The sequence below is a fragment of the Tamandua tetradactyla genome, chromosome 1 (genome assembly GCF_023851605.1).
Source record: "Tamandua tetradactyla isolate mTamTet1 chromosome 1, mTamTet1.pri, whole genome shotgun sequence".
Taxonomy (NCBI): domain Eukaryota; kingdom Metazoa; phylum Chordata; class Mammalia; order Pilosa; family Myrmecophagidae; genus Tamandua; species Tamandua tetradactyla.
In genome coordinates this window covers 88362054-88380098 of record NC_135327.1, presented here as the reverse complement: position 1 = coordinate 88380098, position 18045 = coordinate 88362054, and the positions used below count along the sequence as shown (strand labels likewise).

Sequence of the window (18045 nt, the reverse complement as noted above, 5' to 3'; positions counted from 1 at the left end):
TAGATGAAGGAGGAGGGTAAAATGAGGTGACCCGGCTGCTAGTGTTAAAAAAGGCAGACCAGAATCCACTGGCCTTAATTGACTATGTTTCTGTATTTTCATTCCCCCAATCCTTTTCCTCCACTCCTAAATTATACAGGCATCATAATCATAAGCATATCTCAATTGATTAAAAGTCAGCATCTTTGCTTTAGTTGCTAGGAAGCTAGAAATAAAGATACATCTTGCTTCTCTCTGAGTAATGAATTTTGAATAATAAGCTTACACCTGACTTCATCCTATATGTTTATCCTTATATGTTTTTACATCCTTTTGCTTATACTCCCTGTCCTTCTGAGAAAGAGGCAAAGATAAGTACATACATATGTACATACATACATATATACATGCATAAATGAAATGTATTGATTAGAGCCTTAAATACTTTAAAACTTATTTGATTACCTAGTAGTTAAATGAGTGTTGCATTCTTTTTATCAGTGGTGAAATTGCATTATCTGTCTCTTAAAAGCCCACAGAATTCTTCTATTCTTTATAATATTAGTCTTTGTCTACATACTGTTTGGGGGCTCTCTCAGACCTCTGTAAAGTAGCAGCAAAGAGGAAACTTGGAATAAATGTTCAGAGCATTTTTATAGCCCTCTCTTTGGAATAATCAGTGATAATGGTAACTTAGAATTCTAAGTTACTTACTGAGTAGGTAAGAGGCAATAATTGAGATGCGAAATAGGTATTCACTCATGCAGCAATCTAAACATTAGCAATTGAGTGTGCATATGTGTATGTATGAGGAGTATTGCAGGGTTTGTGTGAAAGGGTGGGGATGATTCTATCCCAAAGGGAAAAAAGTCCCCTTAAATTCAGACCTGAAGAAAGTCTAAGGAGCATGTCTGTTTTAATAACATGGGTCATTTTCTCTTTCTTTCCCCTTTTCCAACTCAGAATAATTAAATTTGGTTTGGATAATTGATTTAAAATAAAATATTTGAAGTGAACTAAACAAACATTATAAAACTTTCATGCAAGTGCTGTTTCTTGCCAAAGTATGGGGCTATAGCCTAAAGCGCGTCTAGCTTTGCTGAGCATCACGTGACCCGGAGTTAGGTGCCAAGAATGCCACTTGTCTGTTCTGCGAATAGCACTTGGTTTATGTGAAATGTTATTTCACTGCGTGTTGGAGTAGTAAGTGCGATCTTGACCTACCCACCCAACAGAGACCTGAATCAGATAAAATCTTTCTCAGCAGAATGTCTGTTTTCAGGGCCTGTAGAAATAATACTTAGTGTCAAAGTTCTCACTGATGACGTGTGTGTGTGTGTGTGTGTGTGTGTGTGTGTGAGAGAGAGAGAGAGAGAGAGAGAGAAAAGGAGAGAGAAGGAGAGAAGCAGAAAGAGGAGAGGGGCCAAGTACATGAGAGAATTTAATCTCTTAACCACCTACAACACCAGTGGCAACAAATGGCAGCCTTTGTGGGTGCCCTACCCCTGGTCTTGTAGATTCATTAAGCTGTGCCATAGAGACATCAGACCTCACCATCAGATCCCAACCCAAACTGAAAGTCCACAATTATATAATACTGAGGCTGTGGGATATCCTGAGCACAGATGTGCATTTAATTGAAATAACCCCAATACGTGTCTTGCAAATAACAGGAAGTATTAAATTTCAGCAACTCAGGGTGCAAGGAGGCTCACACATGCCAGGTGACTTTTTAAACCCCACAGAGGGTTAGTTTCCAGCTGCAAACACAGCACGTTGGCAAGCTGTTCTCCAAAGGGTGCTGCTTTCCATGTGCATCTACCATCCTACGCTGCCCTGGCTGGTTTTGGCACATCTTATGGAAGCCCCCTGGCAGGCCTGCAGGTATTGCCAATTAAACAGAGTGGCTGTGGGAGGGAGGGTGCAACAACAAATTTCATTTATTCCCCTGGAAAAAAAACATCATAAAACAGTGACTGACCTTGGGGCCCATTTTATGAGCAATCTCCACTGACAAAGATTCTGCAAATTAGTAATTCTATGTTTGAGCAAGGCTTCTGGCCTCCAAGACTGTAAGCAGCTCCAGGTCCCTTGACACCAAGAATCTGCCCTTCACTCAAGAAAGAAGGAAATTTGAAACCAGAGCTGGAGATGCTTGTAGAATAAGAATTTGTGGTGTTGACTTTAACTCTGGCCAGGAGGTGTTAAGCTAGTGGCCAGTGGGAGTTTTGTGCTTGAGCACTGGGAGCTGGGTTTATCACAGCTCCCAAGGCCCCAACCAGCAGACAAGGGTGGCAAATAAAATCCAACAGTACCACCATGGATGCCTAGGAAATCTTGGCATGGAGTCTGAGGAAATGAGTTTGTTTTCTGTTTTATGGGATACGGATACTTTAAACTTTCTGGCTATACTTTGGTGTAGAGTTGAAGCAGGAGACTAACGTTATTAGAGGTCATCTTTTATCCACTGCATGTTGTCAGTTCCTACAGGCAGTTAGTACTTGACAGGTTCTGACTGTTCGGTTAACAGTCATCATCCCCATCTTCATAAAATAACAATAATGGTAATAATAGCAGCAGCAGCTAACATTTAGTAAGCATCTGCCATGTGCCTAAATACTCTTCCAAGTTATCTCATTTGGCCTCGATTACTCGATGCTTGCAGTAATCCTAAGTGTCAAGGAGGAATGGTATTAGCTCCATTTTATAGCTGAAGGAACCTAGGCTTAGTGACTAGGAAGGATGCTTAGGGTGGTGGTGGAGCCTGAATTCTTACCAGGCACCCGACCCCAGAGCCTGAGCTAGAATAACTGCCTTTGGATTTCTTGTCCTTGGTACTATCTGATAGCCAGTTGTAATGAGGAAGGGAAGAGAAATCTGGAGCCTTCACTCCTCTTAGAAATTGAAGAGTAGAGAATGCAGTTCGGAGGAGTTTCCTATATAACAGAGTATCCCCTGACCTTATCCTGGGAGAAATGGAAACTCAAGGGTCCAACCTTTCTTCTACCAGGGAACAAAAGTTTTCTCCTTAGGTACAGAACAGTGGTGGCTGGTATGCTCTGAGCACAACAAAAAATCAGACTGGCTTTGTTTTCAATGTCTGCTCATTTTTTTTCTTTATTTTTCCCTCCCTGGTAAATTTATGATTGAGAGACTTCCAGGGGCAAGGGAAGATCCCCAGTGTTTTTTTACTTCAAGTATTAAAAATATGTTGATTTAAATTTCAAATATATTTCTCCATAATTTCCACCAGGAGTATGAAAGAGCAAAGTTGCTCCACTGCTCCAGCTCATGACCATTTTAGAATACTGGAATTTTATAAGTGGATGTACCTTAATTGTGAGGCCAGGCTTGCCATTTCTCAGGTGTGGAAACAGAGGCTGAGATGAGAATCTGGATTTCTTGATCTCCTATTTAATTATATGACCTTTGTTTGGGAAAGTCACTGTTAATATAGATGCATCATTATTAGAATATTCAAATAAACGTCATTGCTTGTACAGAAAGAGATATTTAAATTCATTATTAAATGTACGTAGTATTGTAGGTGAGGCTGTTATCCTGAATCTCAAGAAAGATGCAAAGTACCCAGTGTTGACTAGGGATGCTGTGACCAAAATCTCTTACTGATAGTACAACTAAAATACAACTAAGTGTTAAGACAAACAATACAGTGCAAATCTCAAAGTCTGAAATGGTAAAATACACTGTGTGGAAAATACGGTATAATAAATTATACATTACTGCATTCAAAACTGAGGCAGATTTATTCCTCTCTGGAAATCATACTCCCCGTGACCAAAATAAGAACAGCAAAATTAGCTACCACTACAATTGTGCTTATTACTTACAGTGATTTATGGAACATAGCTCTGCATCAGGCCTCAGGGTAAATGCTCTCCATGCAGTCCGCCATTTAACTCTCACCATGACTCCATGAAGTAGCAGCCAGCGTTATTTCTTTCACAAATGAAAAATACGTGGGTCAGAGAAACTAAAACAATGTGAAGTCAGCTAATATGTGCTAAAGCTAGGATTATTAACCTAATCCAAAAGACTTCAAAGCCAAACTTTTAAGCAGTATTTTGTGTTCTCTTTAATTGATTTTGGAGGACATATATGAGGTTTGCCAACTCCTTTCTTTTATACATGAGGAGAGGTTTCTGTTTGAAGGCAATTGTATTTGCTTATCTTTTATTTTAAATGTTTTTTTGAGAAATTTTCACACATATACAGTCTATCCATAGTATACAATCAATGGCTCACAATATCATCAGATAGCTGTGTATTCATCACCATGATAATTTTTTAGAACATTTGCATTGCTTCAGAAAATGAAATAAAAAGAAAAAGAAAAAACTCATACATCCCATGCCCCTTACCCCTTCCTCACAATGACCACTAGTATTTCAATCTACCCAATTTCTTACCTTTTATCCGCCCCTATTATTTATTTATTTTTTTAACTCATCTGCCCATACCCTGGATAAAAGGAACATCAAACATAAGGTTTTCACAATCACATGGTCACATTTTAAAAGCTATATTGTTGTACAATCTTTTTCAAGAATCAAGGCTACTGGAACACAACTCATCAGTTTCAGGTACTTCCCTCTAGCCACTCCAATACACCATAAACTAAAAACGGGTATCTATATTATGCATAAGAATAACCTCCAGCATAACCTCACAACTCTGCTTGAAATCTCTCAACCACTGAAACTTTATTTTGTCTAATTTCTCTCATCTCCCTTTTGGTCAAGAAGGCTTTCTCAATCCCATGATACTGGATTTCAGCTCATCCCAGGAGTCCTGTCCCACATTGCAAGGGAGATTTATACCCTACTTATCTTTTTAAAACCTACCGGCATCAATGAGATCACTTGGACCTCTTCAGTCTCTTGGGTTATAATCCCTTTTGTTCCAACCTTTACTGCTAATATGAGAGAATGACGTTAACGTCACTATATATTTCTCTTTAAGTGAAATTTTTATTTATGAATGTGCTATCATTCTTCCTCCATATCTCTGTTCCCTTCTGGGTTACCTCTACTCTTCTCCTGGCCCTTTCCTACCTCTCTAGTACACATAACTGTTCTTTTTATATCTGGCCTTTTCATCCTGGGGGCCCACAGCCCCATGGCAGCCCCTCTGTAATAACCCACTCATTTTTGCTTCAGATTTGTCCATTTTTCAAAGTCCTTAACATGTCACTTCTTGGCAAAATGCTAGTATGCTAGATCTCAACTTCTGATATTTTTTGGAAACCCCATTTTTCATTCTTGGTGCCAAATTTGAATATTATTAAGAGTTGCTACCTTTTATTCCCCCAAATTGTCTGGGTCGAGGAGTTGGATGGAGGAGTTAATGACTGTTTCTAACCTGTCCTTGTTGACTGAATTCTGGCACCCCCATTATCCCAGCTGCATGGGTTTTGAACCTTAATGTTATTTCTCATACTTTTGGCATTTCTCTCCCATGTTGCTAATCAGTCATCAAGACTGGTTGATTGTCTCTTCATGTTGTTTTTCTAATGATTTCCTTTCCATCTCTGTGGCAGCCAGACCCTCATCCTATTGCCTGTAGCTAACCTTTGTCTTTTTTCCTTCAGTCCTTTCTGTCTGCCACTGTCAAAACCCAAACTTAGCTTCCATGAGGACCTACACTAGCTTCCTTCACTGGTTTGCCAAAATTTGTTTTTATAGAACACTAGTGCTGAGGGATAGAAATAAGTTATATTTTTCAAAACAAGGATCTATGATTAAATACACTAAGGAAATTTTGGGTCAAGCAAAGTTAAATATGTTTCCTTACTGCAGGATCTCAGAGCCCTTTATATGCCAATGTGCATGGTAAACTTTCAAGAGGGTGATGTAGTATAAAGAACCTCCTAAACTAATTTGAGCTGCAGAGCTTTTTTATTTCTACTTATTTTGGCAGAGCAACAGGCAGGATTGATGTTTCATAGGAAACATGTTAAGAAATGTTGGTTCTTTGGCATACATTTAAACTTCTCAGGCTGGCAATAAATATCAGGCTAGTTTATTTATACAACTTGGGCATCTCACATCTACAAAGCAACTCTCTACTCTGGCCATATTGGTCTCCTGTTCTTCATGTGCATGCTGCCTGATTTCCTATGTCTATGACTTCAGGAACATTGTTCTTTTGGTCTAGAAGGCTGACCCTATTCCTGCCACAAATCTTCATTTTATAGGTGTGTTTTAGTTTTATTCAACTCCATTTTAGTCAGCAATAGATATCTATTTGCTCGAGTCTCATGGCATTTATAGTAATAAAAATAAAATGACTGATCTCTGAGCATCTATTATGTTCTTGGCTATCTCTATTTCTGTGGCTACTTTGCAAGGAAGCTATTCTTAGACCCATGTTACAGAAAAATAAACTGAGGCTAAGTAGGTAATATGTGCATGATTCTATATGGACAGTACTGGAAGTAACAGGATTCAAATCCAAATGCTCTTCAAAGTAATATTTCAAAGTTTGTAAAGCTCTAATATAGATTTTTGGATGGAAGCCAGGTAAACCTGGAGATATGAAATCCCACCTCCTCATCCTAGGCACACAGCTCTCTTCACTGATAAATAGGAACTTTTGGTTGAAGCAGAGGAGGAATTTTAAGGTCAGGACTTGGATTGCAATGATGCATCTTCAATAAGTTTTTATGAATGGTTAGTGAGTGTTGAAAGGTGCTCAGGGAAACATGGATAAAAGCTGATACAGACTGTGCGTTTAGCAAGCTATAATCTAGCTGGGGAGATGAAAGATAAACACATTCAATTAGATGACTATGCAGTGTGGTTGTAGAACACTTCTAGATAAGGTGTTCTTAATCTGAGGTTCACGAACTCCTAGGGAGTCATTGATCAGTCCTGGGACATTGTGTCTATGCACCTCTAGATATGAGTGGATGCACTCATTTGGGGAGAGTTTTCAAATTTCTTCATATTCTCAGAGATTTCTGTGACCCCAGTGATTTTAATAACAGCAACTTTGTAGGATGCTGAGATATAGACTGTAAGCGGGAGCATCACGTCACAGTGAGGAAGGCACAGGAGTCACAGAGACGGCACTGGAATCTGACTTTTCTGCTAATGGCTGAATGACCATGTGACCATGGGCAACATGACAACCTCTCTGAACTCATTTTATGGAGTTCGGGTAATTGCATACCATGTGCAGAGAAGTAGTGAGAATTAAAGGAAACATTGAAAATATGAAAAGCATCTGGCACGGTCCTTGGCATAAACTAGTCACTGTATACATGGTCCCTATTATTTGCATTAGTGGCATCTGTGTCTTTTATTTTCCCTTTGACCAGTGCACCTTGGCTGTTGCTAAGTGTATTAGTTCCTGTATTAGTCATGGAAACAGAACCGACAGGATATATCTATGTGTGTATATATTATATTATATACATATATATGTATATAATGTAAATATTATGAGATTTATTGTAAGAATTGGCTCATGCGACAGTGGGGATGGACAGACCAAATTCTGCAGGGCCAGCCACAAGCAAGGAACTCCAGTGAAGGTTTTGATGAATTCCCCAGGAGAAGCTGGCTGGCTGAAGTAGAGATGGAAATTCTTCTTCCTGACTGCTGAAATCATCAGTTCTTGCTTTAAGGTCTTCGACTCATTGAATGAGATTTCTCTCACTGTTGAAGGCAAACTTCTTAGTTGGTTGTGGATGTAATCAGCCGTAGATGTAATCAACTTACTGATTATTTAAATCCATGAAATATCCTTATAATAGCAATCAGGCCAGTGTTTGCTTGACCAAATAACTGTACACCATAACCTAATCAAATTGGCACATGAACTTAATTGTCACATCTCCCTATTGCTGCTGTAACAGACTACCACAAACTTTTAGAGATTTAAACAACACATTTGTTGTAAAAAATCTGAAATGGGTCTCAATGGGCTCAAATCAAGGTATCAGCTTTCTGGAGGCTGTAGAGGAGAAGTAATTTCCTTACTTTTTCCAGCTTCTGGAGTCTACCTGCATTCTTCGCATGGCCCTATTACCCCCACTTCAAAGCCAGCCGTGGCAGGTTGAGTCTGTCTTACACTGCATCTCTCTGTCACTTTCTGCCCTCCTCATTTATTTATAAGGACCCTTGTGATTACATTGAGCCCATCTGGATAATGCAGAATAATCTCCCCATCTCAAGGTAATCTGATTGGCTATCTTAATTCCATCTGCTGTCTAATTCCCCTTTGCCATATAAGATAAAATATTCACAGTTTCTGGGGATTAGGATGTGGATATTCTAACTTAATATGACAAAGTGGGGGACCATTATTCTGCTGCCCACACTTTATCATATTAGGAATTAGAACTAAGTTCTTTCCACATGTTATTCTGACTCTGATAATACTCTTCCATGGGCGAGGCTGTCTTTATTCAATGAAGAAATTGGACTTCCAGAGAGGGGAGAAAATTGTTGCCAAATCAAGTATCCTAGTTCATGGATTTAAATTTCTCTCTTGGCACCAGGCATTGTTTCCTCATAATATTGCTGACTTTTCAGAGTTTTTCCTAATAATCTCTTTGTTCCGAGATAATTAATCAGTTGAGTCAAATTCTGTGTATTGCCTGCCATATGCCAGCCATCACACTTACCTATTTTAGTAAGATCTGTGTGGGCAGCTTATTTTTCCCCATAAAAATATATTCTTTAATTAACCAATTAATTCAACAGATATTTATTGATACCTGCTATGTAGTATACAAGGCATTGCAATTAGTAATGCAAAGACGAATCCAGTTATTCAACTTATGTTTATCCAGGTCCTTCTATATACAAAGAAATGTGCTAGGCATTGAGAAGTACACTCAAAAATTACATGTAAAGGATTGAAAGCCTGGTGTAGGATTTGATACAAGTATAAAGTTGGGTAGTAAATGATAGATCATAGTGTGTCATGGATTTGGGAACCTTTCTTTTGTCTCAATCACTGCACTATGTAGTGACTATAGGATAGAGTATTTGAGATTAAGATTGCCCCAGAAATCTGAGCTATATGGCCAGTTTCACTTTTGGAATTTAGAGGAAAGAGAAATGTCATGGGCTGAGGCATCAGGGCAGCTGGTGTGGGGGAGCTGGCATTTGTGCTGGGGCTGAAGGATCAGCACTTACCTTGTACTGTAAAGTACTGGGCTGGCACAGGTCACAGCAGGAGCAAAGGGGGAGAGGTAGGGAAGGACTGGGCTAAACTGGAGAGGCCCTGAAATACCAGCCCTCACTTTGGGGCTTAGATTTATTCTAGATTAGATCTGGAATTTGAAGTTAGGAACCACTTCCTTCGCTTGCTCTTATGTTTAACGTTGCTAAATATATGGGGTTATGGAAAAAGAAATTTATCTTTTTAATGGTATACCCATTCCACTTTTTTAAAAAAGCCAAGTTTTCATATATCAATTTGTAAATGTTTTGGGTGGATTTTGGGTTGGTGGAAAGAGACCCACGCATCCCCACACCACCCTTGCATACACACGCACACATACACAGTAACGTTAGATTAAGGTCTTGAATTAAGAAACTAAGGAGGTAAAATGTTATAGGAAAGCAGGGGCCACCAGCTGGAATATCATTTGGCCCTCAGGTCCTGTGTGGGCAACAGCTGATGGTGATACCCTATGTGCAGGCCAGAGCCTTTGAGTCTGAGAATTCAGACCCTGCTGGGTCGCAGGTTAGTGTTTTTGTACGTGAGGTTTCCATCAACATTTAGGAGGAGCCTAGACAGACAGTATGAGGGGAAGGCTTCTAATCCCAGCCTTTCCTCGTTCTTGATCCAAACTTGGCATCATCCAAACCCTTCTCACCAAGCGTTCCCAGGAGCCAGTGCACAATTCAGTGCTCCAGGGACCCATGCGGCCTGTTTCCTGCAGTTTGTGCTGAGAAGAGGGCAAAGTCAATGTTTGCATTTGATAGGTTTCCTTGTGGTTGGAGCTTCATTCATGAAATGTGCTGATCCGTGTGATGTGGTGTGTGAGGAGTTGGAGGAATCTTTCGCCTTCGGGAAGTAATGACCGTGGATAGAAGCTGCTTTCTGTGTTTTCAAAGTGATATTATTGCAGGAGGCTGGTTTGGAGAGGACTCAGTTTATCTTATTTTCTTCCCTATACCATGGAGTTGTATACTTTTCCCTTAATTTTCTTTGACAGCTGTTTTGAGAATGGCCACTGCTTTTTCTTTCCAATAAATATACCCATGGCAGAAGTAAATGTACCCGACGAGGTTAAGAGAAAAGCAGCAGAACTGTGTTTTAGGAGGTAGCATGACTCTTTTATTTCTCATAGCAGCCTCACTTTTTCAGTATTTTTAATTTTTCAAATATTCTTGTTCTGAAAGTATATATAATCATAGTAAATAATAAAATAATAGTGTAAATACATACACACTAGCAAAAAATGGAAATAAACAAAACACATAGAATAAAATACTCTCAATATTTGGGTTTCTGCAGTTCTAATTTTTTCTATGCCTCTCAATGTGTATACCTATACTTAAAGCAGAAACCTAAACAAAAATGAGATCTCAACTTAAAGGACCACCAAAATATGTATCACTACTGGTAAATTGGCATTTTTTTCTCTATCTTCCAACATGCATATTCAAATAATTTTGGTTTGGGAATAATCTCTTTATTTCCTGTCCGATCATTTGGAGCAATCCAGAAGAGTGTGACTGGACATCTTGAACTACAGGTCATTTCACTGAGTATGTTGGAAAAAAATATAGATGAGGCTACGGTGTTCATTTTTGTCCCCTAAGTGTTCCTTTTTCTTTTTCAGCTTGGCAGACTTTTGTAACCCTGAGGTCCTCAATTTCAGTCATTCTCCTCACAGGTGCTCTTTGCTCCTGGGGATCTGGCATAGAGAACTTGAGGTGCCAGGAAAATGAGCCAAAGTTCCAAAATTAATTCAACTTGTGGTACAAATGTCCCTCAATGCAGCACACAATTCTCAGGCATCTTCCCAGTTATGAAATTTTGTTGGCTTCTTCTACATTGCTGTCACACAAGAAAATCTCCTGATCTCCAACTCCCGCTCTCCCAAAAATGAGGACCTCTTGGAAAATATCTTGCCTCACAGCAATTATCTTTGCCTGTTGTCCTAAGCTCTGCTCGGCTATGAGCAAACTCAGTCTTCTCCTGGGCAACCAACTACAGGCAGTAAATTTTCTGCCCATGGAGGATTTGCTTTGTACATAATTGGTCTTATCTGTAAGTGTGCACATTTTGCCTTTTAAAAACAAAATAGAAAACAGAAAAGCATTAGGAAGAAAAAAGTATCACACATGGTTTCATTACCCAGAAATAACCCCTGTTTACGATTTTAGTGTGTGCATGTGTGTGTGATTTATTTTAATATAGTTAAGATTACTCTATAGGTATAAATGTTCCCTATTTTTCACTTAACCTATCATAAGCATTTCTTCAGTCATTAAAATTATTCATAACCTTTTTCAATCACCGAATAAGTGTTCATTTTATGGATCAACTACAAAGCGCTTAGCTGTTTGTCTAATGTTAGGAAACAACCTGAATGTCCATTTTCTTATGAGGTACCCTTGATTATTAGGCATGTAGAACAGTGCTGGGGCATGTGGTGAATTCTTGGTAACTGTGAGCTATAAAATGTTTTTATTAATGAGAGTTTTTGAGGCAAATGGTACTCAGAACATCAGGAGAAGCTGTGGGTTGTCCCTGGTGCAGGGAAAGGGTGGCTAGTACAGCCTCTGGGCAGAGAAGGTGGGAGTTTTCCCCATGCCTGCTTAGAGCAGAAAGGAAATTTCCTCAGAAGTATGATAGCCCCTTGGGGAAAACCCTGGCTTTCCCAGCTGAGATGCATCTATTACAAACTCCAGTGTTCAAATGCTCAAACGCTTTGGTTGGTTCTGGATTTTCATGCTGAGCAGGTGGAGTTAAGAATCCTGAGAGCCCTTCTCTTTAATAGGGGCATCCTGTTTTGTCAGGCTAAAATTTAGTCCTATTGTGTGGCAAATGGTACAATTAACTCTGAATTATAATTCCCCTGATGCTACTTGGGGTGTCTGAAAGAACTGCTGCAAAAAGCAACATTCTCATGCCAGTGAGAGATTTTGTTAGGATGTGAGGGAAATGTGTGAGAGGACGATTCTGAAGGTAGTTACATGGAGGAAGGGTTGGAAATGCTCTGTGGGATGGTCACAGAGACGGTAGCACTAGCTGTAAGGGTGTAGGATCAGGAACTGGGACATGGTACAATGTGAAGCAACACATTGGGTAAGATTCAGGCCAAAGGTGAAAACCATTAAAAAAAAGTACACGAAAGAAATAGAAATGGCATCCAATATTGTGGAAGGACTTACAAAGCTTGTCTTCTTACCTACTTCTTCCACCCTCCTCTCCAAGTAGGCTTCTTATATATGTATTTTAAAGTATTAGTTGGTTGAAACCATCCTCCATACCAAAAACTATTCTTTCCTTTTTTAATTTAAGAATCTACTACATATTCACAGAGAAAAGTAATTTAGAACAAGTCATTAATTTATCAACTTCCGAATACATGTTATTTGCACAGAGGCACATGTAATTGACATATGAAGTGACATAATGTACCAGAACATAAAACAACATTGCTCTCCAAACACTTTAGAAATTAAAAGCAAATGTTTGCCTGGGGTCCCATTAGTCCTGTCACATCAGTTGACACATCCTTTGTCTCGACTCTTAATCCTCGCCTTAGATATTCAGGGTAATTATTTAATATGATGGTCTCATATTCATGCTCTGTTTTGGTGTTGACTGAAAATTGCTCTTTTTATTATAGTTCCTTCATCATTTGGACTAATTTCTTGAAATGATTTCCTTATTTCCTAGCTGCTTCATGCCTCTCTGAAAATGGATAAAATGTCTTTACATGGAAAATAAATTGATGTCAATCTGTGTTTAAAAATAGGAACAATTCATTTTTATCCAACTTTATAGATTTGAGTATACAGATCAAAATATAGGAAACATGTACTTCTAGAAAATATGTAAAGGCTGGGTGTCAATATTAATTTGATCATTTCTTTGATTCTTGATGGTATTAAACGTGTGTTTGGCAATTCCATATATTTATCTTTAGTAAATACATGAATGTTCATAATAATAATAATATTCGCTAAAACCTTAAAACTAAAAATAAATGAGTAACAATGATAATGCCATCTGTTTCTAATTTTTTTTTTCTTTTAGTTAAATGGAAATGTTAAAGTTCTGGTATATTATCTTCTATATTGCTGCTTTTTATTTTTGCATCCCTTGTTTATGTAGCTAATGAAGTTAGGTCAGTTCTGTTTATAAAATTATCCTAGTTCAATTTCTTCATCCATTATGTTAAGACTATAGAGACATATCAAGGCTACAAAGATAGAGATGCTTTAAAAAGTCAGACGTGTTAAAATAACTTCTAAGAAGTAGTACATGTTCTGTGAGGTTTGGCACAAACTTTTAAAACAACCAAAAGAATTTTTTTTTTTAATTTCCCTCAGTGCGTCTCTAATAAGGGCCCTTCCGTGTCTGGCAGGGACCCCTGGTTTTCTCTTTGAGTCCTTGGTTTATGACCCTGCTTTTGTCTCTCACTCACCCGCAGAACCTGGCGTTTGCACGGTATTCGGAGATCCCCACTACAACACTTTTGACGGACGGACATTTAACTTTCAGGGAACGTGTCAGTACGTTTTGACGAAAGACTGCTCCTCCCCTGCCTCGCCCTTTCAGGTGCTGGTGAAGAACGACGCCCGCAGGACCCGCTCCTTCTCCTGGACCAAGTCCGTGGACCTGGTGATGGGCAAAAGCACCGTGAGCCTCCAGCAGCACCTCACTGTGCGCTGGAACGGCACGCGCATCGCGCTCCCCTGCCAGGCGCCGCAGTTCCACATCGACCTGGACGGCTACCTCTTGAAAGTGACCACCAAAGCAGGTGGGGCTTCCAGAAGCGAGGGGCCCCTGCCGCCTCCCTCTGGCTCTTCCGCTCCACCTCACCCAGCCCCTGCCGCAGCACTCCGATGTGCTGCTTCTTCGCCTCTGAGTTGGAAACGTCAGGCGTCGCCTTGTTTCAGCTGATGAGGGCAACGGAGGTCCCGAGGACACCACAAGTAACTGCAGGAATCCACACAACTCTGGAGCCATGCAGCCGGACATCGGCCACTCCTGCTTTGCAATCTGTGGCTATCCATTGCCTTTCCGTCCTCATTTTAAAAATCGCAGTCACATTCTCGGAATAACCTCTCCCTCTCTCTGTTCAGTTGCTAGTTTAGGCCCTGAATGTCCAGTTTGCAGTTGTGGCCTATCTCCCGCAACTCACAATCAATGATGTGCAGTTTCACATCTGTGAGAAAGAATGTTTCCTCCTCAGCATCTGCCCCAAAATGGGGAGATATCCTCCAAAGTAAATAGTTTATTAATAGTGATGTTCGAAAGACACAACTTCCACAGCAAAAAGGCTTGTTCTTGGAGATTTCTGGTACGCCCCAGGTGTACTAGCCCTGGCCCCCGTGGTTGTCCTGTGTGGGGGGGAATGGAGATGCCACATATGGGAGTGCAGACGCTGGGGACCGTGGACCACCAGTAATCCATTCCACAGTTGATGCTGGGGAAGATGTTCGCTGAGTCTATGGCAGGACCTGTTGGCTTCTACTAGAAGACCCTTAGCCTGCTCACACAGTAGGAGCTCCCTTCAGCTGGGCCTACGGGCACCTGGGGCTGGCCACTGAGGCCCTCTCTCGGCATCCCATGTTGCCAGAGGCCCACCTGATTCTGTGTGTCCACCCTGGGGACAGATCCATTTTTCTTAGTAGTCCAGTGAGTCTCAAATTCTCCTTGTCTGTGAGATGCTAACTGAGAGAGGCATTTAGGAACAGAACTCAATTTTTTAGCTAGCAGCCATGATTCAGTTCGTTTACACATTTTGTTATATCATGTATGGTTCCTTCCAGGTTGCCTTTTGTTAATATAAATTATTTGTCAATTGAATACTGAGCTGCATGGTCTCCTGGTTCATGCTATTTCTTTAAGCATGATGCTTGGAGGAAATCAGCGTGTTGTTCACTTTTTGCATCGATGAGAATTTAATGATACAAAAGCATGATGTGGGTCTAGCTACTTTAATTTATTCAGACTCATAGAGAAACATTTGGTAGAGTAGGCACCTTTTGGAGCACAACAAATCAAGAGGGTCAGCAGCCTATTTTATACTGCACCTTCAGAAATGTTAATTATTTCAACTCAAGCTAAAAGGTATTTGATAAATTGATTTGCACCTATGGATTGCCAGCTTAGCTAAACACAGAGAGCCAAGCAGAAGGCCAGGGAGCTTTTAGTTAGAGTTAGACAAGGATTCAGTGAGAAAATAAGTATTAATGTATCCGAATATTTTGTAAAGGGGGAGATTCCCACTCTTCACCTCTAAAGTGGCAGATGTGAAGAGCCGCACTTCTCAAATTTAGAAGGATTAGCCTTGCTCAGAAAATTCAGACACCTGTTCTTGTATTCAAAACGACATAGAACTCTGCACATGTAGGCCTCAGCTCATTCCTTTTAAAGGAGTCAACAGTTCGTGGCTCCTTGTGAAATACAACAACAATTAGAAGCCCCTTGCCTATCTGCATGCAAGCCAGCTGAGCACAATGGATTCTACCGATGTGGAAATGATTAGTTAACCACAGTCCAATTCTCAAAGGGATCCTGGATAGTTAAAGATTGCTAACAGCCCAAGAGGCTTGATACTGTTCCACTCCAGCTGGCAAAATCTTGTGGAATAGTTGTACTTTTTTGTAAAAGTTGTAAAAATGAGCAAAAGGATGAAGCCACTAAGAAAATGATAATACGTCATCTGTACCCTAGTTATATAGGCAATTTTAACTATTTTAGGCCTGGAACTCAGTTTTACAATTACTTTTATTTTTCCATCTCTTACCATGATATGAATGGTTTATGTGGCTCTCTTAATGCCCAGTTGAACAATCACACACACGTTCTGCTTCCTAAGGGAGAAATGCATTCCTCTAGGAAGTCATTTGCTTTGTGATTATCCTTTGAATGAAACAATTTCATGTCCAGACAAGAACATTTTCCACCCTAATCTAGCAATCTATCTGTATTACCCTTTAGGGTTATTTTCTCTTTATTATCTATTGATTGTCTGTTTAAAAATCACAGTATTTCATTTAAGTGTTCTTCTTCTATAGGTTTTTCATTTTATAAGCTCATATGATCAAAGGGTAGTTTCTTCAAAATTGTAGCTAAAATCAAGCCTACAGCTGGAGCATGGGTAATGGGGCGGAATGACTCTTTGCCCCCGTGGTTTAGGGACTCAGCACTATATGAGGGAGTGCAGGTGGCTGTGCAGTTTAGCTGGAATTAAGTCGTAGCTGCTCATTTAATAAGACCTGGGGTGGTACAGAGGTAGCAGAGGGAGGCTTAGTAGCTTGGGAAAGCACTACCCATCCCTGCCCCAACCCTCAGCACTTAGCAAATCATTTAACAATATTTCCTGTCTGCCATCTGTTCATTTCATCAACTCAACCTGAAAGAGTTACATCAGCTCCACCTAAAAGCATTGACACATGGGAACGTGGCTTTGTATTTAAGTTCTACACTTGAGGAACCTGCAGAATATATCCTGTTTTTCTGGTGAAAAATCTGAAAATCCAACTATTTTTAAATATCCCTATGGCATGTCTACAGATTTTGCATCTCCCTTTCCTTTAAGTAAACAGCAATAGCAAAGATAACCAAACCAAACACAGCAGAACAGCCACCATCAAAAAATACAAGAACTGTAACTACCCAAAAAACACAACTTTCTACAAGTCTGGAGCATGGTCACACGGCTGAAGGGTGAAGAGCAAGTTGATAAATCAGGCAATGGTGAGAAGGGGAAATTGGAAATCCCTTCATGACTACGGGAAGAAGTGATTGCATATGCTTCAGCTTTAGCTGAAGCTTCCAACTCTGCCAGTTATGCTACCCAATCTTCCATGCAGAGAATTGGGAAACTCATCCCAGCTGCAGAAAGGAGTATCTCCAGTCCTTCAAAGACTTCCACGTTTTCATCTTACGAGATGCCTATTTGAAATATTGGTCGGAGGAGCATTTCTCTCAATTACCACTTAAATTTTTTTTTTTTTGCCTTTCACTATTTTAAACCACTTTGCATGTATTTTACCCATGTAGAGGGTAAAATATTCATGGAAGCATAAATGTGAATGACAACAGGGAAAGGCATCTATAGGAGAATAAGTTGCATCTCTACAATGTGAAGCCTGGGTGTGGTCTGTGAAAACCCTTTTAATGTAATCATATCAAAGAGAAGGAAAAAGAAAAAAGAGTGAATTACAAATCATTCTCTTACTTGTGGACCCTGTATTATGAATGAAGGGACAAGAATTTTTGTTAGGGTTTACTAAAAACAGTGGGTTTACATCTATCCAGGTAAGGACCTCCCATCCACAGTAAAGAAAGAACAGAATTATGAGTTGAAGTCCTGTGAATTTTATCGTCCAAAGCCTCAAATTTATTGTGTCATTGTCAGTAATGATGTTGGATCTCCTTTGGATATACATTCTCAACCATTTGAGAGACTTTGAAGGACAGTACTTGCCTCCTGTCTAAGAATGAGATTTGCAGTTTGGAAAATTTCATAACATGGAAAAACTTCAGACTTATGCTCCAAAGATTATTGTATGGAATTGATTTTCTTCCTTCATTTTTCTTGCTGGGCAGCTGCCTGGCTGCAGACTAGTGAGGCCAAGTTTCTTCAATGCCTTAGAGAGTTTATTGCAAATTATCTTATATTTGTGGGTTTTTTTCCAAAAACGGTTATTTTGGTTTCTTAACTGTCGTGAAATTCACAATTATCTTTGGTTTCACCAAATCAATCTATCAATATTTCCAGAGTAATTTATTTATTTATCAAACACATTCTACATGCCAGACAATTTGCTTTGACACTGAGTAAGAAGAATGTAAATCATTTCATCTTATAGTTGTGCTTGTTAGAGT

The 18045-nt window shown here is 39.7% G+C and overlaps 1 protein-coding gene across 3 annotated transcripts in view; it reads left to right on the top strand.

Annotated features, from left to right (window-relative positions):
- Window positions 1-18045, top strand: part of BMPER (BMP binding endothelial regulator) — a 272048-nt gene that overhangs the window by 161047 nt on the left and 92956 nt on the right. For 2 of the 3 annotated variants that reach the window (XM_077120061.1, XM_077120067.1), the window contains exon 12: window positions 13634-13963. The exons of the other annotated variant lie outside the window; for it this stretch is intronic. In XM_077120061.1, the coding sequence (XP_076976176.1) occupies window positions 13634-13963 (330 nt within the window). The remainder of the gene's footprint in view (window positions 1-13633; window positions 13964-18045) is intronic. 3 annotated transcript variants of the gene reach the window in all.